Source organism: Felis catus, chromosome B3 (genome assembly GCF_018350175.1).
Source record: "Felis catus isolate Fca126 chromosome B3, F.catus_Fca126_mat1.0, whole genome shotgun sequence".
In the NCBI taxonomy this organism is placed as follows: Eukaryota; Metazoa; Chordata; class Mammalia; order Carnivora; family Felidae; genus Felis; species Felis catus.
In genome coordinates, this window is record NC_058373.1 from 38,530,150 (window position 1) to 38,546,731 (window position 16,582).

Consider the following 16,582-nt stretch of genomic DNA (forward strand, 5'->3'; position numbering starts at 1 on the left):
AAGCCACTTCCAGGAGAAGCTGTCTGGAAGAGGAACAAGGGACACAGAAAGCCTACCACAGGTCACAGGTCAGGGACTGCCCAAAGCCCTTGAATCAGGCCTGGAGTGACCATGTGGGGACCAGGGTGACCAGATGAATGCTGCCTCTCCCCACCTAGCCCCCATCAGTGCTGTCTTCAGGAACCACCACTGAAGCACATTCCTTTCCCCTCCAGCCACTACACTGCACCGAACAAGACATCTGGGACAAATCCTGGGCCCACCCTCCCCTTCCACACTAGGTATCAGAAGATCTGTGATCTGACCCTCTATGTGCCCCCAGGCTGGGTGCCGACTCTCCAGAGGGGACAGACTGGAGGAGCTCAGAGCCCTTCCAGGCCCAAGAGCCTTTATTCTTCCAGCAGGTCTCACCCCCACAGGCCCCCAAAGCCACCTAAGATGCATACACCCCTAAGATGCTACAGGCAGAAATGTGCAAGCCCTGCAGAGCAGAGGTCAGAACAGGGGAACTGCAAGCTTCTGGCCTGCCAGAAGCCTCCACCTGTCCTCACCTCTGTTCCAGAACCCAGGGCCTGCTCAGGTAAGCAGTGCTGGGGGTGGGTGGGGGTGGGAAATCCCAGGAAGAGAACAAAGAAGGGAGGCAGTTCTCAGAGGTAAATAAAATATCTGGCCTTCTCGCCTCCTCCTCCAGACACCTCCAGGACCCTCTAGAAAAACTGGACACAGAATTGACAATGATGACCATGGCGGGCCCTGATATTTGACACCCAAGGGATGCTGGGAACAGTCAGGCAAGAAGGTGGTCTCCACTTTGAGAGAGGAGCTTTGCGCCAGAGTATACAAAGGAACAAGTGTGACAATTTATGAACACCGGTGACTCTGGCCGTGAATGATCTCTACACCCCATTTCACAACTTGTATCCACCTGGATATAGGAAAGTATCGCGTTAGGTATAAATAGACTGGGATAAACCGGGAGGGGGGCGAACGACTCTGTGCTGGGCTTCCGTCAGGCCTGCCCTTCTCTTTCACTGTCTATGAAGCTACAGCGTAAGTTAGGTCCCTGAGGCTGCACTGAGAAAACACCAACGCACAGCCTTTTAAGTCTGCCGGAGCCGTAAAAAGAAGGTGCCATTTGACACGTGTGCCCCGATACCCACTTCCCGGCCGTCCCGCCAGGGTGAGGAGCTTCCACCGCGGGCTCCCACGCACCAGGGGCACCCGGGGTTGCAGCCCCAGCTCCCCCCGCCCGCGGCGTCGCGGACCGAAGGGCCGCGGAAGGAGGCGGGGAGGGGAACCCCCCCAACGCTCCCGGCCGGCGCGCGCGCTCACCTGGCCCGCAGAGCCGGCTGAAGTGGTAGGGGTTGCAGCACACGGTGGGGCCGTCGGCGGCGGCGGCGAAGCTGTGGCAGCCGCACAGGGGCTTCAGCTCCACGGCGTGCTGCAGGTCGGGCCAGCGGAAGAGGCGGCCGAGCAGCAGCTGCGGCGGCGCAGGCTGGCCGCCCAGGCGGAGGTCGGCGCGCGGCACCAGCACGCAGCCGCCCGGCACGCCGCCGCGGGACTCCACCGCCTCCAGCAGCGTGTCCAGCGAGCGCTCCTTGAGCCGCTTCAGCAGCGAGTACGTGACCGTCTTGAGTTCCTGCTCGAGCAGCAGCAGCCGCGAGCGGGCTTCGCGACTCCGCCCGCCGCCCGCCGCCTCCAGGGCCGCCCCGGCCAGGGGGTCGCCGGCGTCCCGCGGCGCGCCCGCGGCGTCCCGCTCCGAGAAGAGACAGCAAGTCACAGTCTCGCAGTCACTTTCGGGCAGCCAGCCCGGGCCTCCCGGCTCCGCCGCGTCCAGAGGGGAGCCCCCAGCGCCGGCCCCCAGCTCCGACATGGGCCTCGGGGGGCCCCCTGCGCGCCGGCGCCTCCCCGCGCCCTGGGCGCCTCGCTGTCCCACCGCGTCCCGGGGCCGCCGCGGGGCTACCGGGCGGACTTCGGAGCGGCCGCAGCCTCCGCCTTCTCGTGCCCGCGGGGCCGGCTCAGCTCGGCTGCCCAAGCTCCCATCCTCGTCGCCGCCGCCGCCGCCGCCGCCGCCTCCTTCCTCCCGGTCGGGGACCACACGACTTCGCCAAAGTCGCCGCACCAGCCCCGAGCGTTTGGACCTGAACATACGATATCCTTTGGCGCCGGGGGTGGGGGGGAGGCAGTCTCCGGTTACCGGGGGTCCGTTCCGTCAGCGAGGCGCCGGCTGCGCGGGCCGCAGCCCCACATGAAGCTCCGCCGCCGGGCGCCGTGCAGGTCGCGCACAGCCTGTCGTCGAAGGGGCGCCGCAGGGCTGCAACATGAGGGAGCTCGCCGGGCCGGGACGGCGGGGAACACGCGCGCGCCGAGCCGCAGTCCGCGCCGGGCCAGCGGCTACATGGACCCCGGCGGCCGGGCTACTCAGCAACTCCAGCCCCGGCGTTGGAGGGGGACTGCAGGCTGCCCTCCGCCAGAAAGACCCCGCATGGGCCGGCGAGCCTTCAAAAGTTGCGCGACTGGTCCATGAGCACAAAGCGCTCCCGCCGAACCCCCCAGATGTGTCCGGGCAGCCTTGCCTTTAAAACCCAAACGCTTAACTACATGGGCTTTTCCTGCAGGATCCGAAAGGCCGGCTTGTTGATACCTTCAGCTTCCTTCTTACTCCCTGCAAAAGAAGGGGGGGGGGGGGGAGGAAAGAAAGAAAAAGAAAGCCCAAACAAAACCAAAATCCTGGAATTGCATGCACGAAAAGCCAACTCCGTCTCAGGTCCCAGGCGCTAGATGCACTTGGAGCAAGTTTCTCCTGAACGCGGGTGTCAACACATGAGTGGAAACTGTAAAAATCCCAAAGAGCTGTTGGGAATCCTTAATTAAAAATGCAATCCACCGAGGCAGAGGTCGCAGCCCGCCCCACGCTGCGCTCGGACGCCCGGGGCGCCGCGGCTGCAGAGGTCGTCCCCCTCCCCCCTCCACAAAAAGTGCCTCCCGGTGGCCCCGCGGTCCCTGCGAGGTCTGGCGAGGCAGCGCCCGGCGGCTCTTTCTCTCGGCTCGGCTCCCTCGCTCGCTCCCCCGCTCGGCTCTCTCTCTTTTTTGTTCTCCTCAAACGCACACTGAGGGCCCCCGGAGGAGCGCCGCGGAGTCATTGGCTGCCTCCCATCATATGCCAGTCTAGACACTTTGGCGGCTCCGCGGCGCTGATTGTTGCGCAAACAAGGTTTCAAGTTTCTTAACTCTTAAAGGAGAACACGTCCCATTGCAGGGCCCGAGGCTCCGAAGGGCCGGCTCCCGGGGCGGGCCGAGCTTGGGCTCCCGCCCCACGCTCGCCCCGGCACCCCCGCCCCGAGCCTGACAGCGCCCACGGCCCGCTTTCAAGCCCGCGTCGCGCCGCGGGCACGGATGCGAGCGAGCACACCCCCTCGCGCGCGCGCACACACACACGCGAGTTACACAAACCACGGGCGAGCGGCGCGAAGGCTCGGTGGACACACTGAGACTTGGATGCAAACGGGGCGCTTTGCCTCTCCCTGGCTTGTGCACAAACTTACAAACACACACTGCACTTTAGAGTTGGGCCAAACCCCCATCCCAGGGAAGGCTAATAAAAATGGGTGTGCGTGTGTGCCTTCCTGGCCTGAGTCTCTTGGGAGCAGGGGGCGGCCGATTTGTTACGGTAGCGGGATCTTGATGGCACAAGGTCTCCACACCCTCTGTCGCAGTCAGGGGTCTCTCTGCGGGGCCAAATGAGGGACCTGGGACGCTTGGCGCAAGGGGGCTCCAGGCTTGCCCGAGGTAGCGAATTGCAGAGAGTGGGGTAGGGGCGGGGAGTGTCTCCTCTCCGGCTCCTCACGGTCGCCACGGCTCTCCCTCGGAGCTAGGCGGGAGGCCAGCAGTCCCGGGCCCCCTCGGGGCCGGGTGCTTCCTCCTCCCCTTTCCCCAAGTGATTCTCTGCACCACCGAGAGGGATGTGGGTAGGGGTCTTGCTCTCCCTTGCGACGTTTCACCAAGGAAATGGGGATGGGTTGGGGGCAGGGTCCCGGCCCACTGGGTCCGGGACTGGCTAGGGGGCGCGGCGGCAGCAGCGGGCCGCCCGGCGCGGGAAGGGTTAAGGCCGCTCCTGCCCCTGGAGCCGGCGCGGCGGGGTACCTCCTCGGGCGCGCTCGCTCGTCCGAGGGTGGCAAAAGTTCAAGCTTGTAAAGTCGGGATTGGTCCCGCGCGGAGGGAAAAAAGGCCTGGTTCCCCCCTCCCCCCCCGGGCGCGGCGCCGATTGGCCGGGCCGTGGGGCGGGCACCGCCCTCTCCGCGGCGCGCGGCGGCCCCGCCCCCGGCGCGGCACCCCGCCCCTTTCCGGGCAGGAGCCTGGCCCCGCACTGAATGAAAGAAATTCCGCTACTCTCATTGGCCCGGGGCTGGGCGCCATTCCCCCGCGGGGGCCGCGGGGGCGCCGGCGCGCGGGTCTCCCCCGGGGGTGCCCACGTGTGGGGCTGGCCCTTTGAGTGTGCGGCGGGGCGAGTACCCCGCGGGGCTCGGAGTCTGTGTGAGCGCTGGGGGAAGGGCGGTGTATTCAGGAAGGACTCGAGCCTTTTGCTGAGCTGTACCTGGAGCCAGGTACTGTTCGCGCCGCGCTCTCCGGGAGACGTGGTTTTTCTTTCGACGGGAAGACGGGGCCGAGAAGCTTCCTCACCCCCATCCGCTACTGCTTTGGCCAAATCAAAATAGCTGTCAGTGTCCTGTTTGAAAAACGAGGGTGACGGTGCCTACCCTGCGCTGCTCACAGGACCGTGAGGATCCTTTGGAGAGTGTGCATTTTAAGCGCACAAATCGCACGTGAACAGCGAGATGAATTTTCGCAAGTGATTACAACACTTATGTAACTAAGCAGCACCCAGAAGCCCATCTCGTGGTCCTTTCGGTCATTTCTCGCCCCTGGGGGAAAAATACGAAGAATAACTCAGTGTCAAGTGTTTTCTTTTACCGGGGTATTCGCTGGTTTGGCTGTGGATTGCAATAATAAATAAGTCGGAGCTTATTGACTCCTTACTGCGGGCAAGGCCACGTTCCAGGCATCGTAAGGATTCAGTCACTGAATTCTCCCAACAACCCTGATAGGTGGTGTTATTATTTCCCTTTTACAGATGAGGAAACTGAGGCACAGGAACTTGCCATTCAATTCGCCACTGACCAGATAGTGTTGAGAGTACTAAAATGCTAAAACCAGATAGGCATAAACCAGTATGTATGCTCACCCCACAAGCTAACGGTGTGTGGGTCTGTGTTTCCAGAGCATACCTTCCAGGGCAGTGATTTTCAAAATGTCCACTGGACCTGCTGAATCAAAGTATTATGGGATGAGGCCCCAAACACTTGGGGATAGGTATGGTTTTTACCACTATTTTACAGATAACCTGCATAAGCTTTCAGTTAGTTGCAGAGGCGGGATTTGAACCCAGCCAGCTGAGCGGGATAGGTGCAGGGATGAAGGTATGGAATGGGGCAGCAGGCTCGAGATGGGTTACCTTCTTCCCTGGGCAGTAACTCATAGTTTGGCTTCTGTTCTCATTCATGCAGAGATGCAACATTAGGGGCGAGGTGCCATTAGGTGCCTGCTGGATGCCATCTGAGGAGCACTGAAGCCAGAGTCTGGTAGGCCTAAGTTCAGTAGTGACCTTCCTAAACTTCCCTCAGCTTTATAAGCCTCTGGGTTCTCATCTGTAAAATGGGAATCGGGGTCATGCTCCAGGCGGTTACCAAAATTAAATGACACGAGGACCCAGAGTCATCCCTCATTACAGGAAGATGCCTCTGAGTGGAGATAGCATCAGGAAGGGAAGGGCACTGATAGTTCGGTCCACTGTCCTTGGATTCTCAGGGCCCATCCAGCCAGGCACTGGCCCGCACTGCGACCACTAGAGGGTGTGTGAGAGCCCAGCAGGGCAGGGCCTAGGAGCCACAGCCTAAGGGTACCCTCCTGGACTGCCCTCCAGAAAACAAGCTCCAGTTCCCTGGGGGTATAGAAGAAGAGGAAAGTGCTATGCCAGCTGATGTTCCTCAGAACCCCCGCAGCCACATTACTCGCAAAGTAACTCACAAAGAAGTGATCCTAACCCCTCAGATTCAAAACTGCTCCCTCCCCATTATTCCAGTATTTTCCCAAAGCACCTGGTGCTTTCTCTTTGCACTGCTTCTCCCAATACATAACTATACAATTCCATGGCTATTCTCCTCTGCCTCTGGAACGTAAGCCCCATACAGGGAGAAATGGTGAGCTATCAGCCGCTCCCCCCCCCCCCCCCCGCCACCCACAGCAGTGCTGAGGGAGTAGAGTCAGAAACAGGCCATTGGAGACCACCCTGTGCCATCAAAGAAGGTAATTCACACGAGACCACGTTGCCCATTCCTCTCTGCAGTCCCTAGCACATGTCATGGGCACCCAGTATCTTCGAGGTGGTTGAATTCTAATCTCTCACTTCACCAAGCTTCGTGCTCATCATCATCCTGCATCAAACATTTATACGCACTACCTAATCAAATCCACCCCCCCCCCCAAATCAGCACAATGAAGAATTTAACATTCTTACTAGACCTGTTTTCTAGACAAGGAAACAGAGAGCATAAGTAATTTGTCTCCGGTCACATTGCCAACAGATGGCACAGTTGGGACTTGAACCCAGGGCTGCTTGCCCTGAGCCTTAACTTCTCAGCACCTGGTCCTGGATAAGAAAACATGGTCCTTTGCCCTTGGGAGTTTCCATATTAGCTGGGAAGACACGGGCATGAAACAACAGAAATCAAAGAAGGGAGCACTTCCTTCTTCGTGGTGGGAAGGGGCAATCTCTAGGGGCCCCCGCTTATAAACAGAAGCGCCACAGAAGTCTGGGCAACATCTTGCTGTGGTCAGATGGATTGGCAAGGTGAATGATTCATCCTAACCCAGTTCACAGGAGCCTGATGGATAAACCAAGGCCACACGTATTAACTCTCATAGAGAACAACTATAGGCCTAACTGGCTAAGTAGTATCATCTGGCCTTACCTCTGGTAAGAAGGTAAATCTACTTGGCCCTAAATAGGGGAGTCAGGGCCCCCAGAGGTGGCAGACAACACTTCTGAGGTTTTGGTGAATGCTTTGTACCCCGTCTCTTGAAAACATGCACACGTGCATCAATGGAACCTTGTGTTCATTCATTCAACACATACCTACTGAGTTCCCATGGGGTGCTGAGCCATGTTATAAGTGCTAGGGATCCCGCAGTAAACAAAACACAAAAATTCCTAAGTTCAAGGAGTCTAGTGGGAGGACAGACCAGAAACAAAATAATCAGGTATATAGCATAGTGGAAGGTAAAGGTGCCAAGGTCAAAAACAGAGCAACGAAGAGGAGAGAGGAATGCCAGGAGAGGGTAGGTATGGTTCAGAGAAAGTGGCAGGAAATGCTTCCCTGGGAAGGTGTCATTTGAATAAAGTCTTTAAAAAAAAAAAAACATGTTCTTTTTAAATATATATATATATATATATATTATTTCAATTTTGACAGAGAGAGTGAGAGAACGAGCTGGGGAGGGGCAGAGAGAGGAGACAGAAGAACCAAACCAGGCTCTGCACTGACAGCACAGAGCCCAATGCGGGGCTCTAACTCACGAGCCGAGCCGTGAGATCATGACCTGGGCAGAAATCAGACCCTTAACAGACTGAGCCACCCAGCCACCTGGAACAAAGTCTTGATGGTGGGGGAACGACTGATAGTGGCGAAAGAATGTTCCAGGCACTGAGAAGAGCAGGTACAAGGTCCCAGAGGTGGGAACGTGCCTGGCACGTTTCGGGACCATCAAAGAGGTGATGCTCTGTGAGAAATGCTGGGGGACAGATTGAAGGGTCACACAGGCTGTTGTGGGGTCTTTGGCTTGTCCTCTGGGTGAGCTGAGCACCCCTGGAGGTTCTAGAAGAGGAGGGATTAAGTTCTGCCTTGTTTTAACTGGCTCCCTCTAGCGGCCATGTGGAGAATAGACTCCAGGAGACAGAGCTGGGAGCGAAGGCCTGGTGGGGGATGGTTGCAGAGGCCCAGGCAAGGCCATGCCTAGCTTGGGGACAGGCGGTTGGATCCTGGACACATTTGAAGACAGAAACAGCATGATTTGCTGTCACATATCTGGGAGTGTGAGAGAACATCTGAACAGCGTACACATGTTATTAACAGTTATTTACTTGACTTTTAACATCAATTCACTTTAGGGCACCGGGCTGGCTCAGTCAGTAGACCATGTGACTCTTGAGCTCGAGGTTGTGAGTTCAAGCCCCACACTGGGTGTGGAGCCTACTTAAAACAAAACAAAAAAATCTGTTCACTCTTATTTAGCCTTGTCATAAGCAACAATATCCACAGTCACCAATGTGCTAGTTATATTTATCAGTTTAAAGCAAATACATAAAATAGTTTTGCACATCACCAAATAAAATTAGCCCCGGGACCACCTGGATACATGCAGCGCTGAGAACACTAATTTAACCAGTTGCTAATCTCACCTACTGTCAGGCTTTTTGGTTTGTTTATTTGATTGTTTTCTTACTACTTTCTCCCAGAAAGAATGATTTTTTTTCCCCCTGGTCCTGTCTATAATTATGGGACCCATTACCACAGCCCCTATGAAGTGAACGCTGGTTTTATTCTTGGCCCTCCAGGCAACCTCTGCTTGGGCAGTACAGAGAGTGGTTCTTAACCATTACTTTGTTAAATCCAGCAGACCTGGGTTCAAATGCTGTTCAGCCACCTCTTAGCTATGTGGCCTTGGGCAACTTCCTTTACCTCCTATGATAGCTCCTACAACCAGGTGCTATCTTACTTGTAGGTTATAGATTCCAGATGGGGAGCCTGAGACTTAACTGCTAATAATAATATTGGGAGATCATTTGAAGATTAAAATGCTTAGCACATGGGCGCCTGGGTGGCTCAGTCAGTCAAGCATCTGACTTCGGCCCAGGTCATGGATCTCGCAGTTGGTGAGTTTGAGCCCCACATCAGGCTCTGTGCTGACAGCTTGGAGCCTGGAGCCTGCTTCGGATTCTGCCTCTCTCTCTGCCCCTCCCCTGCTCGCGTTGTCTCTCCCTCTCGCAAAAATAAACATTAAAAATAATTTTTTTAATAAATAAAAAATAAAAATAAAATGCTTAGCACCATGTACTGGCACCTGCTCAGTGAATAGTGGCTATTATTTGGGGGTGCCTGGGGAGATTACGTAGTACCAGGTAAGGAGGGTTACTCGCCCAAGATCACAGGGCCAATTGCAGGAAGCCAGGAATCAAGTGGACGTTTTTCTGACACGCAGGGCTCCTTGCCCCTTTTCCCAGTGCTTCAGTCGTCTCACCCCAAGTGCGCTGAGGATGCAGTGCAGGAAGTAGGAGGACAGGCCCTGGGGTCACTGCTTGGGTTCTCATTCTGGTTCCACCCCTAACAGAGTCGCCTTGGTCGCCTCACCTATCCTCGCCAAAGGTCAGCTCCCCCTCCCGAAAATGGGCTTAGTAGTAATAGTACCTACCTCCCTGGGGTCACTGGGATTATTGACTGCGATTATTATGCAAAGCATTTAGAGCTGTTATTCTTATTCTGCTCTGTGTGGATGCCCCAGGAGAGGGCAGCGCCCTGTACGTTACCAGCTTTCAGAAATACAGAATGAGTGAATGAATGATTGAATGAATGAATCTTATGATTGTTAAGAGGGCTGGAAGCAGTTGTACAGAGGTCAGGGCTGTGGATTTGCCGCAGTGCGGCTGGGTTACCTGTACCCCCTACGTAACTCATGTCCTTCTCAGGCTGGGCAGGGGCGGTAGGGCAGGGAGGGCTCAAAGAATTTTTCCGGAGACTTCACTTGACTCGAGGATGGTGGAGAAATTTATTTTTATATATCGTAATACAGTCCATGTTTAATATTAAAGCTAACCCAGGGGCACCTGGGTGGCTCAGTCGGTTAAGTGTCTGACTTTGGCTCAGGTCATGATCTCATGGTTCATGGGTTCGAGCCCCACTCCGGGCTCTGCACTGAGCATGCGGAGCCTGCTTGGGATTCTTTCTCTCTCTCTCTCTCTCTCTCTCTCTCTCTCTCTCTCTCTCTCTGCTCCTCCCCTATTTGAACCTTCTCTCTCTTAAAATAAATCAATTTAAACAATAAGTAAATAAAGCTAACCCAGATGTATCAAGAAATAGTATGCAAGGTTCCTGTGAGCGTCTGGCAGAGAAGGGAGACTTGCAAAGAATGGCAGCTTGAACAGCATGAGAACCCCGCCCTAGGCTGACCCCGGGGGGCCTCCTGGAGGAGGCTCACTCCTTCAGCCTTCACGGGGACCCCGAGTGAAGAGACAATGCCCAGGGATGTGGCCCCTTTATGTCTCAACAACAGGTTTCTGCTGGACACTTGCTAGAGGCCAAAGGCACTTGGGCAAGGAACCCTCCCTCGGGGACTGGGAGTTTATCCGAAGAAATGTCTGTATTCCATCATTCCTCTATACCACCGTGGCCAGAAAGAACCTTCTAGCATTTCTCTCTGACCCTGAGGTTCCCACAGTGAGAACCTTCAATGGGTCCCCATGGCCCATGCATTCAAAAGTAGCTTCCCAACCCCACCAGGGGCAGGTCTCACCTCCTGTCCCCTCCCGCCACGTGGACCCTGAACAGGAGAAGGCCTGCTCCTCAGAACGCCCCAAAGCTCCCCTGTGTCCCGCTCTCTGACATCCAGTCTTCACACATGCTGACCTTTCTGCCTGCAATGCCCTTCCTTCTCTTCCTCTGAACAAACATTTTCTCTCTCGCCCCAGTGACAGGCCCAAGGCTATTTTCCTTGCATTGTCCTGGCATTCTTATGTGCCTCCCTTCCTGGGGCTGGAAATAATTTGTCCACATCTGAGAGCCCCTCAAGAGCTCAGCCTGAGTTCATCTCCCTACCCTTAGCCTAGAACCAGGAGGTGCTAGAAATTGGAGAGTAGGGATTTCATTTTTTTTTTAATATTTATTTTATTTTTGACAGAGAGAGAGAGCGTGAGCAGGGGAGGGGCAGAAAGAGAAGGAGACACAGAACCCAAAGCAGGCTCCAGGCTCCCAGCTGTCAGCACAGAGCCTGACACAGGGCTCAAACTCACGAACTGTGAGATCATGACCTGAACCGAAGTCGAATGCTCAACCGACTGAGCCACCCAGGCGCCCCTAGAGATTTCATTTTTGATAGATACAGCCAAATTGGCCTCTCTCATAGAAGCTGTCCCTCTTCCCCTCCCTGTAGCAGTGCCCGCGCCTGTTGACAGTGTGATTCCACTTTATACAAACATCATTCAGATGTGCTTGCACACGAGTGAAAGGAGGTACACATGTAGTTACATAATGCATAAAGAGTGGGGGGTTATGCTCTACAAGGTCACTTTATTATAAAGAGATTGTAAACAATCTTAACTTTGTCAACAGAGGGTCTCATTAAATAAATGATGGAACGTCATCCAGTGGTTGAAAAAGAGAGAGGCTTGGGACACCTGCGTGGCTCAGTCGGTTAAGCGTCCGACTTCGGCTCAGGTCATGATCTCACAGTTCCAGAGTTCGAGCCCCGCGTCAGTCTCTGTGCTGACATCTCAGAGCCTGGAGCCTGTTTCAGATTCTGTGTCTCCCTCTCTCTCTGCTCCTCCCCTGCTCACACTCTGTCTCTCTCTGAAAAATATTAAATAAACTTAAAAAAAATTTTTTTTTAATTTTTTTAATTTATTTTTTATTTTTTATTTTTTCAACGTTTATTTATTTTTGGGACAGAGAGAGACAGAGCATGAACGGGGGAGGGGCAGAGAGAGAGGGAGACACAGAATCGGAAACAGGCTCCAGGCTCTGAGCCATAAGCCCAGAGCCTGACGCGGGGCTCGAACTCACGGACTGCGAGATCGTGACCTGGCTGAAGTCGGACGCTTAACCGACTGCGCCACCCAGGCGCCCCAAAAAAAAATTTTTTTTTTAAGGAAAAGAGCAAGGCAACTTTCAGCATGAAAAGATCAAGATGTTAAATGACTGGGGCACCTGGGGACTCCGTCAGTTAAGTGCCCAACTCTTTTTTTTTTTTTTAAGTTTATGTATATATTTTGAGAGAGCCGGAGACAGCACAAGTAGGGGAGGGCTAGAGAGAGAGACAGAATCCCAAGGAAGCTCCGTGGTGCCAGCAAGAGTCTGATGCAGGGCTGGAGCTCATGAAACCATGAGATCATGACCTGAGCTGAAACCAAGAGTCAGACGCTTAACCAACTGAGCCACCCAGGCACCCCAGTGTCCAAGTCTTGATTTCGGCTCAGGTCGTGATCTCACGGTTCATGAGATCAAGCCCCACATGGGGCTCTGTGCCGACAGTGCTGAGCCTGCTTGGGATTCTCTCTCTCTCCTTTCTCTCTGCCTCTCCCCTGCTCACACACACACATATTCTCTCTCTCTCTCAAAATAAATAAATAAATTTTAATGAAAAAAGATATTAAATGACTAACAATGTCGGCAGTATGCTACAATGTGCACAATTTTTTTTTTTTTAACTATCATGTTCGCATATTCATAAAACGTCTTTGGAAAGACACAGGGTAAGCTGGTCAAGATGGTTGTCCGTGGGGTCGGAGAGGTTGTCTGGGGGTGGAAGCCAGCTGAGAGGGAGACTGTTTTTCAACCAATAACTGGTTATTTTGTGTGCTTGCTTGCTTATGTTATTCTATTAAATTCTATTATGTCATTCTATTAAATAGGTAATGCTCACACACGGCACAAAATCTAAACAAGGCCAAAGGTTCAGCCCAAAAGAAGCCTCCCTTTTTCCTGCCTCCAGCCCTCTTGGCTTGCCCTCTTTGGTACCTTCTGAATCTTTGCAGCATGGGCAGAACTACCACTCAAAAATAATTAAATCCAATACATATTCTTTTTTTTAGCAAAACGGCTGAATTATTAAAATAGCAACCCCTGGCTGAAGAAAGGAATAAATCAACAAAAGAACAGTTGGTTGAAGAATTGATACATGAAACAATTCAATAACCAAAGCAAAGAGGACGTGACCCAGTGACGAAGGAAGTGACAAAAATAAGAAGAGATACAAGTAAGACCCGACTGCCGTCAGAGGGAGCATCCCGTCTCGTCTGGCCCTTGGTTTCCTGTGTGTGTATCTTCTCTTCCTACCCCGACCAGGACACCCTTTATCCTCTCGTTTCTTCCCCAGGGCTACGCAGGCTGTGTGTGGTCAGCATTTCTGGCCTCAGTCCCGCTAGTACTAGCCATGCTCTGTGGGCTAGATTCGTTGTTATCTATTTATTGTCAGTCATTTTTTTTCTTTTGGGTCATGATCTTACGGTTTATGAGATCAAGCCCCAAGTCAGGCTGCTTTGGGATTCTCTCTCTGTCTCTTTCTCTCTCCTGGTCTCTCCCCTGCTTATGCTCTCTCTCTCTCTCTCTCTCTCTCAAAATAAATTAATTAATTTTAAAAAATTTCATAGGTTCCCTGAAATTATTTTGGGCCCTGAGCAGTGCGTCTGCTGAGCCCAAAGGATGACGTTGGCCCTGGATAATCGCCCAGTATTATCGGTGGATTGTCCCCAGTAGAGGGAGACCTCTGGAGGTGGGCATCGAGGACACTGACCACAGCCGGGGGGGGGCTGGCCCCTTCAGAGGGAGAGGCAAAAGGAAGAGGGTGGCAGGGGACCTTCTCTTTGTATGAGTCTGGAGTAGACAAAAACAGCTTAAAATTCCAAGTCAGGCCTCCTGCTCAGGGGTTCTCAGCATTGACGACGCATTAGAATCACCTGGGAGCTTAAAAAAACTACTAGAACCTGCTTTCCACCCCAGGGCAATTAAATCAAAATATCTGATGTGAGGTCAGGGCTTGGGTTTTGTTTCAAGCTCCCCTAGGTGATTCTAACAGGGGTCAGGGCTGAGCATCGCACAGATATTCCTGCAGATGGAAGGAGTGAGCGGGGTGAGGGGAGAGGCTCTGATTTGCCCAGTAGATGACATCTCACCCTGACATCTAAGACCATGAACCCTTAGTGGCTGCCAGAGGCAGATTCAAAGTAGGGCACACGTCCCTCGTAGAGGGCCCTTCCAAGGCCCTGCACTTATCCTAAAGATAGCTTCCCCGGGGCGCCTGGGTGACTCAGTTGGCTAAGCATGCGACTTCAACCCAGGTCATGATTTCACAGTTCATGAGTTCAAGCCCCGTGTCGGGCTCCCTGCTGTCATTGCAGATCTGTCTCCCCCTCTCTCTGCCCCTCCCCCACTTGCAAGCATGTGCACACATGCTCCCTCTCTCTCACACACAAAAATAATAAACACTTCAAAGTAAAAGGGTAGCCTCCCCAAATCATGTAGCTTCAGACTGCACCCAGCCTGGATTCACCCCGTGGGTGCCACTCCTGGCCCAGAACCTTGCTGGGCAGACACACAGACATGAAGGGCCCAGAGCATACCTCCTGCCCAACAGCAAAGTCACTAAGAAATAGGGACTTCACCAGCAATCACTGAGTGGGTTTCTCCAAGGGTCGGCTGTGGGCCCCCTTCCACCTGAAGATCTGGTGCAATTAACCAGCCCTTCCAGGCCACCGAATCAGCATCTTGGGTCTAGGTCGGAAGCTGCATTTTTTACATGCTTCCGAGGGGATATCCATGCACATGAACATTTTTGAGTTAGTTCTACATCTTGATTCAGGAGGGGGCCACATAGTGTACACACTTGTGAAAAATCATTGAGGTTGACTCTTAAGGTGCACCTGACTCAAAACAAAAACAAAAGAGACCCAACCACGTGTCTTGAGCTTTGGAAGGGGAATCAGGGGAAGCTGCCTGGAGGAGGGGTTCTTTGAGCTAGGCCTACACGTGGAGAGGAGCAGGGAACAGGGCAGAGGGAGTTGGGAAGGCCATGGGAAGAGACTCTTGTAACCATAGCAGTGGGGGAGACAGGTAGGAATGGAGACGGGGCTGGTTCTGAGGCCTTGTCAGGCAGCTGCCTCACCCCTACCCAGGGACAGGGTGTCCTCAGAGGCCCACAGGCTGCTGTGGTCAGCATAGGTAGCCCGTGTAAACTCCCAACTTGCCTCCAAGTGCACCCAGGTCATTCTCCCCAACAAGACAGCATTGTTTGGGGTTCCAATGCAGGGCAAGAAAAACAGAGAGCCCAATTGTCCCTGTCATAATGGGTATATAATTTATAATAATGTCAGCTATTAAAGGATTTTTAGTAATTAACTGACAGTGGTGTGCTATTTCACTGCATTTTTGCCTGCCATAATGATCTTGAACTTTGCAAGACGGTTTTGAACTTGCTCAAAATAAGCCCTGAATACAAAGAAGGGCGACATCATTCCAAATGAGGGGCGAGAGGGGTTGGACAAAATGGGGCTGTTCTCCTCCCGGGAGAGGGGTGAGCCGTGTAGAACCAGGAAGATCTGAGGCCCACTGTCTTCCCAGGGAGCTGTGCAACCAGTGAAATGCCTGCCAGGCCAGAGCGGTGAGTAAAAGCAACTCGGCTGTTTCATAATAGTGTGTTCAATTGCATTTTTTTTTTTTTCAATACACCTTGTTTGCATGATACACAGCTAGGAATATTTTTCTCTTCCCCAAAGAAATCTGCTTCCATGCTTGTCTTTCTGGAAACACATGTCTCTGTTGGTATGTCTTTTACTCTTCTGATTTTTAACAGAGACATGGGAAATATTTCTTTTTCCTATTACTTCCACAAAGAAAGCCAAAGCCGGCACAAGCCCGACGATAAATCGTAACTGACACTGAGTGGTCGGGAGACAGTAGGGAGTGGTGGAGTCTGTGGCAAATTGGTGAGCTCAGACCCAGTGTAAGTGAAGCATCTGTTATTCCGCTCCAGACAATCAGGACTGCAACCCCCTGGCAAGACTCAGGTACCTACGGCAACCTCAGTTCTCCCTCTTCCTCTTGAATAGCAGAATAAGGATTTAGTTTCAGCTTGGGGCAAATTGTACCCTGGAGAAAGAAACTACCTCTGCCTGAGCATAGTCCCATGACTATCTCTAGCCTCCCTTGCACTGGGTATAGTCATATGACTATTTCTGGCCAATAAGATGTGAGTGGAAGCTTTGTGCAGGAATTCTGGGAAGGCAGTAGAAAGAGAGCCAACTCAACTGGGAGGCCCCCTTTTTCGCCTTCAACCTTTCCTTCTCTGGCCCAGAGTATCTCCCGTCTTCTTTCGTATAAGAGACAGCTATCCTATTTAAGCTTCTGTTATTTTGAGTTTTTCTGTTATAATCTATCCAACTTAATCCTAATTAATACAACTGGACTCACTATTACCACAGAGTTCAATTTTTCAAATTTAGCCAGGCTTATACAGATTTGTATATGACATATCTTGATGTCATATATATCGGAAACCCCATAAAAAATATTAAAGTATAAGGGCACCTGGGTGGCTCAGTCAGTTAAACGTCCGACTTCGGCTCAGGTCATGATCTCACGGATCATGGGTTCGAGCCCCACGTCGCGCTCTGTGCCGACAGCTCAGAGCCCGGAGCCTGCTTCGGATTCTGTGTCTCCCTCTGTCTTTTCCCCCTCCCCTGCTCACACTCTGTCTCTCTCTC

The 16,582-nt window shown here is 53.2% G+C and overlaps 1 protein-coding gene across 1 annotated transcript in view; it reads right to left on the reverse strand.

Moving 5' to 3' along the window:
* SMAD6 (SMAD family member 6) overlaps positions 1 to 4,143 on the reverse strand; it is a 78,040-nt gene extending 73,897 nt beyond the window's left edge. The window contains exon 1 of the mRNA XM_023255154.2: positions 1,333 to 4,143. Within this exon, the coding sequence (XP_023110922.1) occupies positions 1,333 to 2,149 (817 nt within the window). The 5' untranslated portion in view covers positions 2,150 to 4,143. The remainder of the gene's footprint in view (positions 1 to 1,332) is intronic.
* Positions 4,144 to 16,582: the final 12,439 nt, after the last annotated feature.